This window comes from Brugia malayi, assembly GCF_000002995.4.
Source record: "Brugia malayi strain FR3 genome assembly, contig: Bm_v4_Chr4_scaffold_001, whole genome shotgun sequence".
NCBI classification, from domain to species: Eukaryota; Metazoa; Nematoda; class Chromadorea; order Rhabditida; family Onchocercidae; genus Brugia; species Brugia malayi.
The window spans coordinates 10,438,799-10,455,543 of NW_025062478.1; the positions used below are offsets into that span (position 1 = coordinate 10,438,799).

The following is a 16,745-nucleotide window of genomic DNA, read 5'->3' on the forward strand; positions in this document are numbered from 1 at the left end:
TTTTTTCAGTTGGTATTCATTTGATTGTTAAGTTTGTCACATTATATGTTATATACGATGACCGTAAAAAATTTTAATAAGCATAATTTAAGCCTAACACAAAGCAAATTTGAAAATTAAGTTTAAAAATGAAGTCCGAGCGAAAGACTGGATGAATTTGTAAATCAGTATTACCAATTATAGGAGATGCAACAAAATGTAGCAGTTTTCACTCACGCTAATATTCCCAAAGATGCAGCAGTCTTCCACTCACGTTAATATTCCCAAAGATTTGAAAATCTGGGAACATTGAAATGAAATGAAATAAAATTGCAAAAAATGTCACAAAAAATGCAACTGCTTTGCATAAATTATTTATAACAACCAATGCAGAAGCTGAAAAGAAATCATTGAGTATAAAGGATTAAACAATGACTGCTATTGTCATTTTACTATACACTAATATATATTCTATTATTATAACTATAAATATGTTATTATACGCGGACGTAAGTTATCAATACACGTATAGTTTGCCACTCCCATCTGAATGAGAACTTATACATGCGATTATCTAACAATACCCAACAGAATTGATCGGTTGGCTTCTGTCAGACTCTCCTACAGTTTTCATTCAGGATGTTCTGTTTCATTCATTTCGATAGCAGATGCTACCACTTTTCAAACTTTTGAGTTATGACAAGGATTTTGGAATTAGATGACAAATTTGTAAATAATCTAATATATTTAGAAAAGCATTTACTTGAAGAAATATCTCCTTTGCTCATTTGTCAAACAGCAGCGATATTATTCTTTAGAAGCAACCGTCAGTAAATTTAAATGTTTTTCAGAATTAACAACAAATTATTCTCATTGACATGCGTTTCATCTATTTATTCTTCTTCGTCTTCCAACTGAGCAATATTCAAACAACCGTAAGTACTTAAATTTAAAAATACAGCATAGCGCTACAATACCGTCGGGATTTAAAATTTTACACAGTGTGAAATTGATAATATCATATCATTTGAGGCAGCGCAAACGGATCAAACAGAACCATTGGATTTATCAATATCAAAAGAAAAAAGAGATGCATTACAAGGCTTATCAATGGAAAGAAAGGATGAAGAGGAAATTGAACTGCAATTGCTTCAAACAAAACCATTGGATTTAACCGCTTCAAAAGTCAGTGATGAACGAATTCCAATCGAAACAGTCATGAAAGTAATGGAACTATCAAAGGAAGAAAGAAGGGCGGGAAGGAAACAGCATTGCAATATATGTCAAAAGGAAGTAACACATATGAAAGGACATTTGATAACTCATACCGGTGAGAAGCCGTGCAGTTGTCCGATATGCAAAAAGAATTTCACTGACTCCAGTAATATGAATAAACATATGATGATTCATACCGGTGAAAAGCTGTACAGTTGCCCGACATGCAAAAAGAATTTCACTGACTCCTACAATATAAATAGACATATGATGACTCATACCCGTGAGAAGCCGTACAGTTGTTCATTATGTAAGAAGAATTTTACTCAGTTCAGTTATATGAAAAAGCATATGATGTTTCATGCCAATGAGAAGCCGTACAGTTGTTCAATATGCAAAAAGAATTTCACTCAGTTCGTGGATATGAAAAGACATATGATGATTCATACCGGTGAAAAGCCGTACAGTTGTCCGATATGCAGGAAAAGTTTCACTGAACCCGGTAATATGAAAAAACATATGATGATTCATACCGGTGAAAAGCCGTACAGTTGTCCAACATGCAGGAAAAGTTTCACACATAAACACCATTTGCAGTCTCACATGGGAACTCATGATGTGAATAGACCTGTCTATCACTGTACTGTATGCAGTAAAGATTTTCAGACAAAAAATGGCTTGAAATTTCACATGCAGAATCATTAAACCTTGCACACCTTAAAAAAAAGAAATGCTTTGCTATTTCTGTAGTCGTTGATTATTTATATTTTGGATTGATCAAATTCTAGTTACATATTCCTTTTTTTGTTGACAAGCTGCTGTTGATATCTTTTATCTTATATGCATATTAAGGTCATTTCGTTCACTGTTTTGATTCCTGTAACGCATTTCTCAACATTAGCTTCATCCATTGATTTCATTTGCAAGTAGCCATGTGTGCTATGCACGAGATATTTGCAAATAAGTATCGATAGTGTTCAATTACTAATAAAATGAAATTGCTCATATGTATTCCTCCCTCGATTATTGTATGAATAAAATAGAAATAAATTTTTGGGAAAGAAAAGAATCATCTTAATCACAACATATCATTTACATTCTTGGCTGCATCTCACTTATACATTATTTGCTTTTATTTATTCATTGTTTGCTGCATAGTATAGGGTTGATTATAAGTATTTTTATGCAAAATCTGTTGTCAGGAAGGTCCTTATGATCTCCAACATGCTGTAAATTTATGAAATTGTGGACTTAGTTGCAACTAGAAAAGTCGTACGATGGAAATAATTCCTTGTCCTCTTTTTTTACTTAAAACGCAGTGATGGAATCAGTTAAATGCAAAGTGGCAAATAATTTACACAGAGACAAATATCATTCAAAGTTAAAGAGTTTGTTGAAAGGTAAGAACTATTCAAATCAGGCTTCAAAAATTATTCTATTACCTTAAAATTATCTCGGATCTCTAAATGGATCAAAAAGGAAACGCAACAGCTTGCTTACTATAAATGTAAAAAAAAAAAATTTCTTTTAAACAGATTAAAATAAATGTGACTAATTCTTTAGAACTTAAAAAATAAAGAAATCATGGATGCCTACACTTTTGAAACCGGTTGGATCTGACTGGGATGTGTGCGAAAGTTGTTTCGTTTACAAACCTTTCTCATTTGGGTAAGTTTTTCCTTAATATTTTCAATTTTCAAATTCCGAAATCAAAAGTTTTCCAAATGGAAAGTTCATTTGTATTTTTAGGTTTTTCCTTGGAATAGGTTTTGTTATATTAGTTGTCTTTTTATTAGTTATTAAATGATGATAGATTAAATCATTTTAAAAAGCCTACTAAATCGTTTGTTCACTGACTGTGACAATTTGTTAGCCAAAATAATGCAGATGAATTTCAGTTAATTGAATTACATATCATTTACACTATATGTCGATATTCAATATCGGAAAGAGGATGAAAGACGAATCGTTAAAAGCACTGTTTTATACTTAGTTCAGGAATTGATGTGCCTCACCTTCTATATGCTCGTTTGGATGATGATTTATACTTAACATGTCGATTGGAATAATGTTAAATCACGGTTTGAATTTGTCAAAATGATGCTTGAAATAAATGACTGCTCATATTGGCTCTTGAAATAAACGACTCAAAAAAGATTTTGCAGGTTATTTGAATTTGCTTAAAATTCATTAAAGAAAACTACGAGAACGCATGTTTAAAATGTATAAATTATATCTTGTCACTATCCATTTTTGTAAAGACAAATTGACCTTCTCAAGTTTTACGGTGAAAAATTATAAATAGTTCTAGTCCGAGCTTGTCGTGTAGAGCCGCTAGGCAACTCTAGCAATTATATAGCCATAGATGGCGGACTGATACCTTCAGGGTCAGCATTTCAAGTGATGCCAACCAGATATTGTGCAAATGATTATTGGACGCAACCAATGCTTCTCATTACTAATCTCACTCTCAGTCAGTGATCTTTACCACCATCTTTTTCTTTTTTCTTTTCTAGTTTCATTACGGTTAGGATTTTGGTTGAAAGGTTGATCAGTATTAGAAATTATCAACTGGTATTCATTTGACAGCTACCTTCATCACATTATATGTTATATACGATAACTATAAAAATTTAATAGGCTTTATTTACACACATATACACCGAAAATGGGGTTCAAACGGAATATTTATTTATTTTCTCCACGAATTACGGCTGCAGTTTTCTTCCATGTATCTTCACATATTAGATTAATAGATAACAGATTAGCGAAAGCCGGATCAACTACTAATAAGAATAAACCCAAAACTTTTTAATAACAAGATAATTAGTGTATGATATTCCGTTCACTAACAGTTTCTTTTTTTTTTAAATAGAGATGAAGAAAATAAGTCAAATTATCTTCCACTTTCTTCTGTTATATCTCATCCACCATTTAAATAAAGAATGAATCAAAAAATGCTGAATGAGAAAAAAAGTTTATTGATGGAAGAAAGTTTAAAAAGAAAACATTTCATTTAAATTATGATCAAATAATCATCATTCATTTCTTTCTCAAAACATTATTCATTATCACTATCCTGTTATTATTGTTTAAAAAAAGACCACCGCTTTTATTTTCTTTTTTTTTTTTTTTTATTATGGTTTAAATTTGAAAGGTTGATAAGTGTTAGAAATATCAATTGGTACTCATTTGACAGCTATCTTCATCACATTATATGTTACAAAATATTTTAATAAGCTTAATTTACACATGTACATAGCAAATTTGACAAAACAAATTTGAAAATGAAGTCCAAACCAAAGATTAGAAAGATTTGCTGAAATCATTGAAAATGTAAAAAAATTGAAGCAGAATGGAATAAAATTGTGCAAAAAATATCACAACTGCTTTGCATAAATTATTTGCAACAATGCGATATAGCAACTGAAATGGAATTATTTAGTGTATAGGATTAAATAGTGACTGCCATTATCATATCACTGTACGTATTTTTTATATCCTATTGTTATTACTATACCTGTGTTATTATACGTGGACATAGGTTATCAATCTACGTACTTTGCCACTCCCATCTGAATAAGCATTTATACATACAATTCTCCAACAATACCTAAACAGAAGTAATCAGGTAGCCCTGTCAAACTCTCCTACAAATTTCATTCAGTAAGTTCTGTTTCACTTATTTCGATAGTTACCACTTTTCAAACTTTTGAATTATGATAGGGATTTTGGATTCGATGATAAATTTTTAATTAATCTAATATATTTAGAAAAGCATTTACTTGAAGAAATTTCTCCTTTTCGCATTTTTCAGAATTGGCAAGAAGTTATTCATTGACATGCATTTCATCTATTTTTTTTTCTTCTTAAAACTGAGCAATATTCAAACCATCGTAAGTCCATTTAAAGTTTAAAAATACAATGTAGCGCTGCGATTTAAAATTTTACACGGTATCAGATTGATAATTTCATATCATTTGAGGTAGCGCAAACGGATCAAACAGAACCGTTGGATTTATCAATATCAAAAGTGAAAGTGAAGGGGGATGGATTACAAGGCTTATCAATGGAAAGAAAGGGTGAAGAAGAGATTGGATTACAAGTGCTTCAAACAAAGCCCTTGGATTTAACCGCTTCAAAAGTCAGTGATGAACGAATACCAATCGAAACAGTCATGAAAGTAATGAAAATATCAAAGCAGGAAAGTAGAACGAAAAAGAAGCAACGCCACGATGTACACCAAAAGCAAGAACATACGATGACTCATACCGATGAGAAGCCGTACAGTTGTCCGACATGCAAAAAGAACTTTACTCAGTTCAGTAATATGAATAAACATATGATGTTTCATGCCAATGAGAAGCCGTACAGTTGTTCAATATGCAAAAAGAATTTCACTCAGTTCGGGGATATGAAAAGACATATGATGATTCATACCGGTGAAAAGCCGTACAGTTGTCCGATATGCAGGAAAAGTTTCACTGAACCCGGTAATATGAAAAAACATATAATGATTCATACCGGTGAAAAGCCGTACAGTTGTCCGATATGCGGAAAAAGTTACACTCGAAGATACACTTTGCAGTCTCACATGGTAACTCATGACATGGATAGACCTGTTTACCACTGTACTGTATGCAGTAAAGATTTTCAGACTAAAACCAGTTTGAAATTTCACATGCGGAATCATTAAACCCTGCGCACTTTAAAGAAAAGAAATGCGCTTTGCTATTTCTGTTGCTGTTGATTATTTATATTTTGTATTGATCAAATTCTACTTATATATTCCTTTTTTTGTTGACAAGTTGCAGTTAGTTTTTTTAATCATTTTTGTATATTATGGTCATTTCCTTCACTGTTTTGATTCCTGTAACGCATTTCTCAACATTAGCTTCATCCATTGATTTCATTTGTATATGACCATATGTGCTATGCACGAGATATTTGCAAATAAGTATCGATATTGTTAAATTACTAATAAAATGAAGTTGCTCATATGTATTCCTCCCTCGATTATAGCATAAATAAAATGGAAATAAATTTTTGGAAAGAAAAGAATCATCTTAATCACAACATATCACTTTATAAAGTTATATGATTATGCGATTTGCAGTAAATACATCAGATTCATATCATTTACATTCTTGGCTGCATCTCACTTATATATTATTTGCTTTTATTTATTCGTTGTTTGTTGCATAGTGTAAAAATTTAGTATTTTTATGTAAGATCTGCTATCAGGAAGTTCTTTTATGATTTCCAATATGCTGCAAATATATGAAATTGAGAAACAATGAATAATTTGCTTATTATTCGGCAGCGATAATGCCATGAAAGATGTCATCGCTTAAAAATGTTTGATTTTTGAAAATGATTTTACTGGTTTATTCATTCCATTACATTTCCGTTTATTCCTTTTTCCTCATATTTAGCTTCGACCACTACCAAGTCGATCGTTCAAGTAGCTAACGACTGGGTTCTTTCAAAAATGAAATACTATGACGACAGGAGTAGAAAACGTTTTGTATAAACCAGTAATATATTTCTATGCGATAGAAAAGTTAATCAGGTTATACGAAAATAAAATTATTTTAAGCTGCGATTTAAAATTTTACACGGTATCAGATTGATAATTTCATATCATTTGAGGTAGCGCAAACGGATCAAACAGAACCGTTGGATTTATCAGTATCAAAAGTGAAAGTGAAGGGGGATGGATTACAAGGCTTATCAATGGAAAGAAAGGGTGAAGAAGAAATTGGATTGCAAGTGTTGCAAACAAAGCTCTTGGATTTATCGGCTCCAAAAGCAAAAAAGGAAGGAAATAGGGCACAAAGTTTATCAGTGGAGGGAGTGAGTGATGAACGAATAAAACCACTGTTACGGCTCGTTCCAATCGAAACAGTAGTGAAACTATCAAGGCAAGAAGGAAGGGCGAGAACGAAGAAGCGTTGTGATATATGTCGAAAGGAAGTATCAAACATGAAAGAACATATGATGACTCATACAGGTGAGAAGCCGTACAGCTGTTCAATATGCAGAAAGAATTTCGCTCAGTTGTGGAATTTAAAAAGACATATGATGACTCATACCGGTGAGAAGCCGTACAGTTGTTCAATATGCAAAAAGAATTTCACTAACACCGCTAGTATGAAGCAGCACATGATAACTCATACCGGTGAGAAGCCGTACAGTTGTTCAATATGCAAGAAGAATTTCGCTCAGTCCGGGGATATGAAAAAACATATGATGACTCATACCGGCGAAAAGCCGTACAGTTGCCCGACATGCAAAAAAAAATTCACTGACTCCAGTAATATGAAAAAACATATGATGACTCATACCGGTGAGAAGCCGTACAGTTGTTCAATATGCAAGAAGAATTTCGCTCAGTCCGGGGATATGAAAAAACATATGATGACTCATACCGGCGAAAAGCCGTACAGTTGCCCGACATGCAAAAAAAAATTCACTGACTCCAGTAATATGAAAAAACATATGTATGACTCATACCCGTGAGAAGCCGTACAGTTGTTCATTATGCAAAATGAATTTTACTCAGTTCAGTAATCTGAAAGAACATATGATGTTTCATGCCGATGAGAAGCCGTACAGTTGTTCAATATGCAAAAAGAATTTCACTCAGCTCGGGGATATGAAAAAACATATGATGATCCACAACGGTGAAAAGCTGCACAGTTGCCCGATATGCAGGAAAAGTTTCACACATAAACACCATTTGCAGTCTCACATGGGAACTCATGACGTGAATAGACCAGTCTATCACTGTACTGTATGCAGTAAAGATTTTCAGACTAAAGCCGGCTTGAAATTTCACATGCGGAATCATTAAACCTTGCGCACTTTAAAGAAGAGAAATTCGCTTTGCTATTTCTATTTTTGTTGATTATTTATCTTTTCTGTTGATCAAATTGTAGTTATATATTCGTTTTTTGTTGAGAAGATATTGTTGATATCTTTTATCTTATATGCATATTAAGATCATTTCCTTCACTGTTTTGTTTCCTGTAACGCATTTGTCAACATTAGCTTCATCCAATGATTTCATTTGTTTCAATTTTTCCACATTTTCAAATATTTGGGATTATTAGCAAGAATGGAAAATTACACCGCTGCATCTCTTATAATTGATAAGATTGATTTATAAATGCTAAATAATTTCAGCTTCAAATTTGCTTTGTGCTGTATGTAAATTAGGTTATTAAATTCTTTTTACGGTTATCATATTTAACACCATGTGATGTAGATAGCTGTCAAATGAATTCTAATTGATGATTTCCAGTACTTATAAACTTTTCAAATGCCAACCGTAATGAAACTATGAAGGAAAAAGGACGATGGCAAAGGTCCTATCATTTACTGATAGTAATCAGCAACGTTAGTTCCGTCCAATAACGTTGCACAATGTGGTTGGCATCATTTGAAATGCTGAACGGGATGTTATCGATTTGATATCTATGCTATGTAGCCAACAGAATTGCCTAATGGCTTTACACGAAAAAGTCGGACTGGAATTATCTGCAATTCCTCATTGTAGAATTTAAGAGAGACAGGCTTCAATTTGTTCTTATAAACAAGGATGGTGGCAAGATATATTTTATAAATTTTTATCATACGTCCTTTTCATTTCTTTAATTGAAATTTAACAAATTCAAATAACCTGCAAAAGAGAATAAGTCAAATGTAGGCAGTCGTTGATTCCAAGCATCATTTTGACAAATTCAAACCGTGATTTAACATTTTTTCTAGTCGACATATATTAAATATAGGAAGTCATCGTCCAAACGAGCACATAGAAAGTGAGGCACATCAATTCCTGAACTAAGTATAAAACAGTGCTTTTAACGATTCTTCTTTCATCCTCTTTCCGACATGGAATATCGACATATAGTGTAAACGATATATAATTCAATCAACTGAAATTTATCTGCATTATTTTGGCTAATAAATTGTTACAGTCAGTGAACAAACGATTTAGCAGACTTTTTAAAATGGTTTAATCTATCATGATTTAATGCTTAGTAAAAAAAATCTATTCCATGAAAAAATTATAAAAATACAAATGAACTTTCCATTTGGAAAACTTTTGATTTCGGAATTTGAAAATTGAAAATATTAAGGAAAAACTTACCCAAATGAGAAAGGTTTGTAAACGAAACAACTTTCGCACACATCCCAGTCAGATCCAACCGGTTTCAAAAGTGTAGGCATCCATGATTTCTTTATTTTTTAAGTTCTAAAGAATTAGTCACATTTATTTTAATCTGTTTAAAAGAAATTTTTTTTTTTTACATTTATAGTAAGCAAGCTGTTGCGTTTCCTTTTTGATCCATTTAGAGATCCGAGATAATTTTAAGGTAATAGAATAATTTTTGAAGCCTGATTTGAATAGTTCTTACCTTTCAACAAACTCTTTAACTTTGAATGATATTTGTCTCTGTGTAAATTATTTGCCACTTTGCATTTAACTGATTCCATCACTGCGTTTTAAGTAAAAAAAGAGGACAAGGAATTATTTCCATCGTACGACTTTTCTAGTTGCAACTAAGTCCACAATTTCATAAATTTACAGCATGTTGGAGATCATAAGGACCTTCCTGACAACAGATTTTGCATAAAAATACTTATAATCAACCCTATACTATGCAGCAAACAATGAATAAATAAAAGCAAATAATGTATAAGTGAGATGCAGCCAAGAATGTAAATGATATGTTGTGATTAAGATGATTCTTTTCTTTCCCAAAATTTATTTCTATTTTATTCATACAATAATCGAGGGAGGAATACATATGAGCAATTTCATTTTATTAGTAATTGAACACTATCGATACTTATTTGCAAATATCTCGTGCATAGCACACATGGCTACTTGCAAATGAAATCAATGGATGAAGCTAATGTTGAGAAATGCGTTACAGGAATCAAAACAGTGAACGAAATGACCTTAATATGCATATAAGATAAAAGATATCAACAGCAGCTTGTCAACAAAAAAAGGAATATGTAACTAGAATTTGATCAATCCAAAATATAAATAATCAACGACTACAGAAATAGCAAAGCATTTCTTTTTTTTAAGGTGTGCAAGGTTTAATGATTCTGCATGTGAAATTTCAAGCCATTTTTTGTCTGAAAATCTTTACTGCATACAGTACAGTGATAGACAGGTCTATTCACATCATGAGTTCCCATGTGAGACTGCAAATGGTGTTTATGTGTGAAACTTTTCCTGCATGTTGGACAACTGTACGGCTTTTCACCGGTATGAATCATCATATGTTTTTTCATATTACCGGGTTCAGTGAAACTTTTCCTGCATATCGGACAACTGTACGGCTTTTCACCGGTATGAATCATCATATGTCTTTTCATATCCACGAACTGAGTGAAATTCTTTTTGCATATTGAACAACTGTACGGCTTCTCATTGGCATGAAACATCATATGCTTTTTCATATAACTGAACTGAGTAAAATTCTTCTTACATAATGAACAACTGTACGGCTTCTCACGGGTATGAGTCATCATATGTCTATTTATATTGTAGGAGTCAGTGAAATTCTTTTTGCATGTCGGGCAACTGTACAGCTTTTCACCGGTATGAATCATCATATGTTTATTCATATTACTGGAGTCAGTGAAATTCTTTTTGCATATCGGACAACTGCACGGCTTCTCACCGGTATGAGTTATCAAATGTCCTTTCATATGTGTTACTTCCTTTTGACATATATTGCAATGCTGTTTCCTTCCCGCCCTTCTTTCTTCCTTTGATAGTTCCATTACTTTCATGACTGTTTCGATTGGAATTCGTTCATCACTGACTTTTGAAGCGGTTAAATCCAATGGTTTTGTTTGAAGCAATTGCAGTTCAATTTCCTCTTCATCCTTTCTTTCCATTGATAAGCCTTGTAATGCATCTCTTTTTTCTTTTGATATTGATAAATCCAATGGTTCTGTTTGATCCGTTTGCGCTGCCTCAAATGATATGATATTATCAATTTCACACTGTGTAAAATTTTAAATCCCGACGGTATTGTAGCGCTATGCTGTATTTTTAAATTTAAGTACTTACGGTTGTTTGAATATTGCTCAGTTGGAAGACGAAGAAGAATAAATAGATGAAACGCATGTCAATGAGAATAATTTGTTGTTAATTCTGAAAAACATTTAAATTTACTGACGGTTGCTTCTAAAGAATAATATCGCTGCTGTTTGACAAATGAGCAAAGGAGATATTTCTTCAAGTAAATGCTTTTCTAAATATATTAGATTATTTACAAATTTGTCATCTAATTCCAAAATCCTTGTCATAACTCAAAAGTTTGAAAAGTGGTAGCATCTGCTATCGAAATGAATGAAACAGAACATCCTGAATGAAAACTGTAGGAGAGTCTGACAGAAGCCAACCGATCAATTCTGTTGGGTATTGTTAGATAATCGCATGTATAAGTTCTCATTCAGATGGGAGTGGCAAACTATACGTGTATTGATAACTTACGTCCGCGTATAATAACATATTTATAGTTATAATAATAGAATATATATTAGTGTATAGTAAAATGACAATAGCAGTCATTGTTTAATCCTTTATACTCAATGATTTCTTTTCAGCTTCTGCATTGGTTGTTATAAATAATTTATGCAAAGCAGTTGTGACATTTTTTGCAATTTTATTTCATTTCATTTCAATGTTCCCAGATTTTCAAATCTTTGGGAATATTAACGTGAGTGGAAGACTGCTGCATCTTTGGGAATATTAGCGTGAGTGAAAACTGCTACATTTTGTTGCATCTCCTATAATTGGTAATACTGATTTACAAATTCATCCAGTCTTTCGCTCGGACTTCATTTTTAAACTTAATTTTCAAATTTGCTTTGTGTTAGGCTTAAATTATGCTTATTAAAATTTTTTACGGTCATCGTATATAACATATAATGTGACAAACTTAACAATCAAATGAATACCAACTGAAAAAAAAAAGACGATAGTAAAGTCCTATCAGTAATCAGCAACGTCGGTTCCGTCCAATAACGTTCCACAATGCCTGGTTGCATCACTTGAAATGCTGAATGGGAATAATCGGTTTGCCATCCATGGCTATGTAACCACTAGAGTTGCCCAAAGGCTCCACACGACAAGCTCGGACTGGAATTATCTGAAATCCCTCATTGTAAAACTCTTTCAAAATTAAAGGTATATATAAGAAGTACAGAGAGGACAGGCTTCAATTTGTTCTGATAAATAAGGATGGTAACAAGATATAACTTATACATATTTCGCATATTTCCTCGTCATCTTCTTTAATTGAAATTTAAACAAATTCAAATAACTTACAAAAAAGAATAAGTCAAATGTGAGCAGTCGTTTATTTCAAGCATCACTTTGGCAAATTCAAACCGTGATTTAACATTATTCCAATCGACATGTTAAGTATAAATAATTATCCAAACATCACATCCTGAACTAAGTACAAAACAATGCTTTTAACAATTCGTTTTTCATCCTCTTTCTGATATTGGCATGCAGTGTAGCACGAAATTAATTTAGTTATTTCTGGATTTGATCTTTAAATATATTTTATACTAGTGATTTTATGCATAATAATTTGCAACATTACAGTCAACTTCCTTTTTTTCTTACTTATTCGAGTGTCGAACTATTCGTTATCAATGATTGAATAAGTTAATGACTAAAAATGATATTTAATTCGATCAACTGTAATTCATATATTTTCTATCAAATATCGACTACCGGCTGGCTAGTAAATCGTTACAGTCACAGGCGATTTAACAGACTTTTTAAAAATGAATTAATTCATCCATTATTTAATGCCTAGTAAGAAAACAATTAATATAATAAAATCTATTAAAAAAAAAAAAAAAACGATGAAAATATAAATGAAATTTTCACTTAGGAATCGACGAAATTGAAGATATTAAGGAAAACTTACCTAAAAAAGGCATGTAAGCGAAACAACCTTCGCACATATCCCAATCAGATCCAACCGGTTTCAAAAGTGTAGGCATTCATGATTTCTTTATTTTTTAAGTTCTAAAGAATTAGTCACATTTCTTTTAATCTGATAGAAAAACGATGTAAAGAGTTGCTAAATTTGGAAAAACTTAGCGAAATGTTTAACCTTTAACAAAATATATAATCTGATAACTCAGTAGCACTACATTTCTTAGCAACTAATAAAATGAATTTGATTACTGACTCCAATTGACATTTGTTATTAAGAAGTGTTTTCATTTTAAAACCATATTTTAAATTCTTTCTTAGAAAAATTTTCCAATAATAAATTAAATTATCAAATCTTCCGTAAAATTTTGCTTCCACAACAATTATTTCATTCTTATTTATGAATTTATATATAAATAAAAAAGAAGGTTATTCACCATTTTCTTTTTTATTTTTTATTTGATTTAAATAATTAGGTACATAAAATTTACTAAAGCGCACAAAGTTATCGCTTCTGGTAATATCCAAAAAGCTATGATCTCTAATGATTAACATGATATTACAATTTCTATATTTCCAGTAGAAATAAATTATAAAATGAAATTGGCAATTTTCTGCTTTTTTCAATGTCAAATGTGATATGCAAAGATGTTTAAAGGCATTGAAATTTAAAGGTAATGAAATGAAAAGAATAAAAAATAATTACTTCAAAATTTTCGTTCATTTATTCGAAGCTAATTAAATTGTTAATTTAAATACAAAAATTTCCAAAATATATAATTTAATGCACTTTCTCTGAAAAAGATTTCTTTTTAATTCAATCGACGAAAGAGTGTTCAAGTTTACTTCAATCTAAAAAGATAGAAATCTTTAATCCGTTGCAACCTCAATGACAACAAGATTTTTAATTATATACTTAAAGGATAATGAAAAAATGAATAGTGATATTTCATCTTCTTCACTGAAATGTTTCGATAAGTTATTTTTTCGTGCTCAAATTTGAAATAAATATTAGCAGTAATTTCACAAGTTTTATTCAACCTACACAAACCTTATTTACTCATCAAAACAAGTCTGTTGCGCTATAGAGCTAATCACTCCTTTAATTACATTCCTTTTTTATGTCACAAAAATTTTCGTCACGCAATAAATGATGATAGTCATAAATGCAGAATGAAAGAAAAAAGGTCAATTATGGAAATTGAAGTAAATTTAACTCAAAAGATCACTTATGTCAAGTCAGGATTTTGTGGTTATATTCAATGAAATCCAATATTATTTAATAAAGAAAAGTTTTTACGATTTGTATTAGTAGGATTATGCAATGTGAGAATTATTAACATTATGAATATTTTGCTCCAGCAGAAATAGTTGCACAGACATATTTGATCTTTATGGCACAATGTTTCCTTATATAACTCTTCAAGTGTTTCATCCATTCGAAGCATTTATTAGTTGCCAACCAATTATTCGGTCATTTCACAATAGAAATATCAGAGCTTATTTCTATTTAACCTGCACGCTTTAACGATTCCGCATATGTGGTTTCAAGTCGGGTTTAATTCAAAAAACTTTACTAGCTAATGCTGTTATTCACTGATGGATTCACTACTGGGTTAGATTATCAAATATTTTTAGTGAATGGAATTTTGAACGCAAATAGAGTAACTGAAACAGAATTCTGAATGCGAATCGACAAATGAAATGAATGGATGAAGTTTTCATTGCAAATTGCGTAGTTAACTTTATGGTATCCATGTTGTTTATGCAATAATCGAGTAAGCAATTTAATTTCATTAATAATTTAACAACAGCAATATTAATTTCCAAGTTCTTCATGCATAGCATACAAGGTACCACGTAGGAACGGTTAGGGAACTTATTTATTCTAACAAAAACAAATATACATATATGACCAAGACGCGGAACTATAACAACAATAACAGCGAGAGATAAAGAGTTATCTAACAAATAAAGAAGTGATAGAAAAATTGACTGATGAAAAATATAAATAATCAATAGCAGCAGAAATAGCAATGCGTATTTTTTATAAAATAAAATAAAGAGTAAAGCGCAACCTTTAATGATCCCGCATGTGTAATTTCAATCCGCATTTAGTCTGAAAATCTTTACTGCATACAGTACAGTGGTAGACTGGTCTGTTTATATCATGAGTTAGCATGTGAGACTGCAAATGGTATTTTTGTGTGAAACTTTTTCTGCATATTGGACAATTGTACGGCTTTTCACCGGTATGAATCAGCATATGTTTTTTCATATCCCCGAACTGAGTGAAACTTTTCTTGCATATTGAACAACTGTACGGCTTCTCACCGGTATGAATCATCATATGTATTTTCATATTTCCCAATTGAGTAAAATTCTTTTTGCATATTGAACAACTGTACGGCTTCTCACCGGTATGAATCATCACATGTTTTTTCATATTACTGAACTGAGTAAAATTTTTTTTGCATGTTGGACAACTGTACGGCTTTTGACCGGCATGAGTCAGCATGTGTTGCTTAATATTAGCCGAGTTAGTGAAATTCCTTTTGCATATCGGACAATTGTATGGTTTCTCACCGGTATGAGTCATCATATGTTTTTTCATATCCCCGAACTGAGTGAAATTCTTTTTGCATATTGAACAACTGTACGGCTTCTCACCGGTATGAGTCATCATATGTTTTTTCATATTACTGAACTGAGTGAAATTCTTTTTGCATACTGAACAACTGTACGGTTTTCTACCGGCATGTGTCATCATATGCCTTTTTCTATTGCCGGACTCAATGAAGCTCTTTTTGCATACTGGACAACTGTACGGCTTTTCACCGGTATGAGTCATCATATGTTTTTTCATATCCCCGAATTGAGTGAAATTCTTCTTGCATATTGAACAACTGTACGGCTTCTCACCGGTATGAGTCATCACATGTTTTTTCATATCCCCGAACTGAGTGAAATTCTTTTTGCATATTGAACAACTGTACGGCTTCTCACCGGTATGAGTCATCATATGTTTTTTCATATTACTGAACTGAGTGAAATTCTTTTTGCATATTGAACAACTGTACGCTTTCTCACCGGTATGAGTCATCATATGTTTTTTCATATTACTGAACTGAGTAAAGTTCTTTTTGCATGTCGGACAACTGTACGGCTTCTCATCGGTATGAGTCATCGTATGTTCTTGCTTTTGGTGTACATCGTGGCGTTGCTTCTTTTTCGTTCTACTTTCCTGCTTTGACATTTCCATTACTTTCATGACTGTTTCGATTGGAATTCGTTCATCACTGACTTTTGAAGCGGTTGAATACAATGTTTTTGTTTGAAGCAATTGCAGTCCAATTTCTTCTTCACACTTTCTTTCCATTGATAAGCCTTGTAATGCATTGCCTTTCTCTTTCACTTTTGATATTGATAAATCCAATGGTTCTGTTTGATCCGTTTGCGCTACCTCAAATGATATGCAATTATCAATCTCATACCGGGTAAAAATTTAAATCTCCATGGTATCGCAACGCTATGTTCTATTTTTTAAACTTTAAATGGG

General features: G+C 31.9%; 2 protein-coding genes across 3 annotated transcripts; one reads left to right on the top strand and one right to left on the bottom strand.

Moving 5' to 3' along the window:
- Positions 1 to 857: 857 nt before the first annotated feature.
- Bm17809 (Uncharacterized protein) lies at positions 858 to 7,716 on the top strand (the record flags this gene model as incomplete). Its single annotated transcript, XM_043082345.1, has 4 exons — positions 858 to 914; positions 1,012 to 1,839; positions 5,180 to 5,830; positions 6,847 to 7,716. 4 exons carry the CDS (start codon positions 858 to 860, stop codon positions 7,714 to 7,716), a joined length of 2,406 nt encoding a protein of 801 aa, XP_042938279.1.
- Positions 7,717 to 10,311: 2,595 nt separating this feature from the next.
- On the bottom strand, positions 10,312 to 16,457 carry Bm17810 (Uncharacterized protein; the record flags this gene model as incomplete). Of its 2 annotated transcripts, none has more annotated exons than XM_043082346.1 (2): positions 10,312 to 11,199; positions 15,327 to 16,457. In XM_043082346.1, the coding sequence occupies 2 exons, from the start codon at positions 16,455 to 16,457 to the stop codon at positions 10,312 to 10,314; spliced, it is 2,019 nt and encodes a 672-aa protein (XP_042938280.1). The 2 variants fall into 2 exon arrangements, with proteins under 2 accessions (XP_042938280.1, XP_042938281.1); XM_043082347.1 differs by lacking the exon at positions 15,327 to 16,457 and adding an exon at positions 11,297 to 11,353.
- Positions 16,458 to 16,745: the final 288 nt, after the last annotated feature.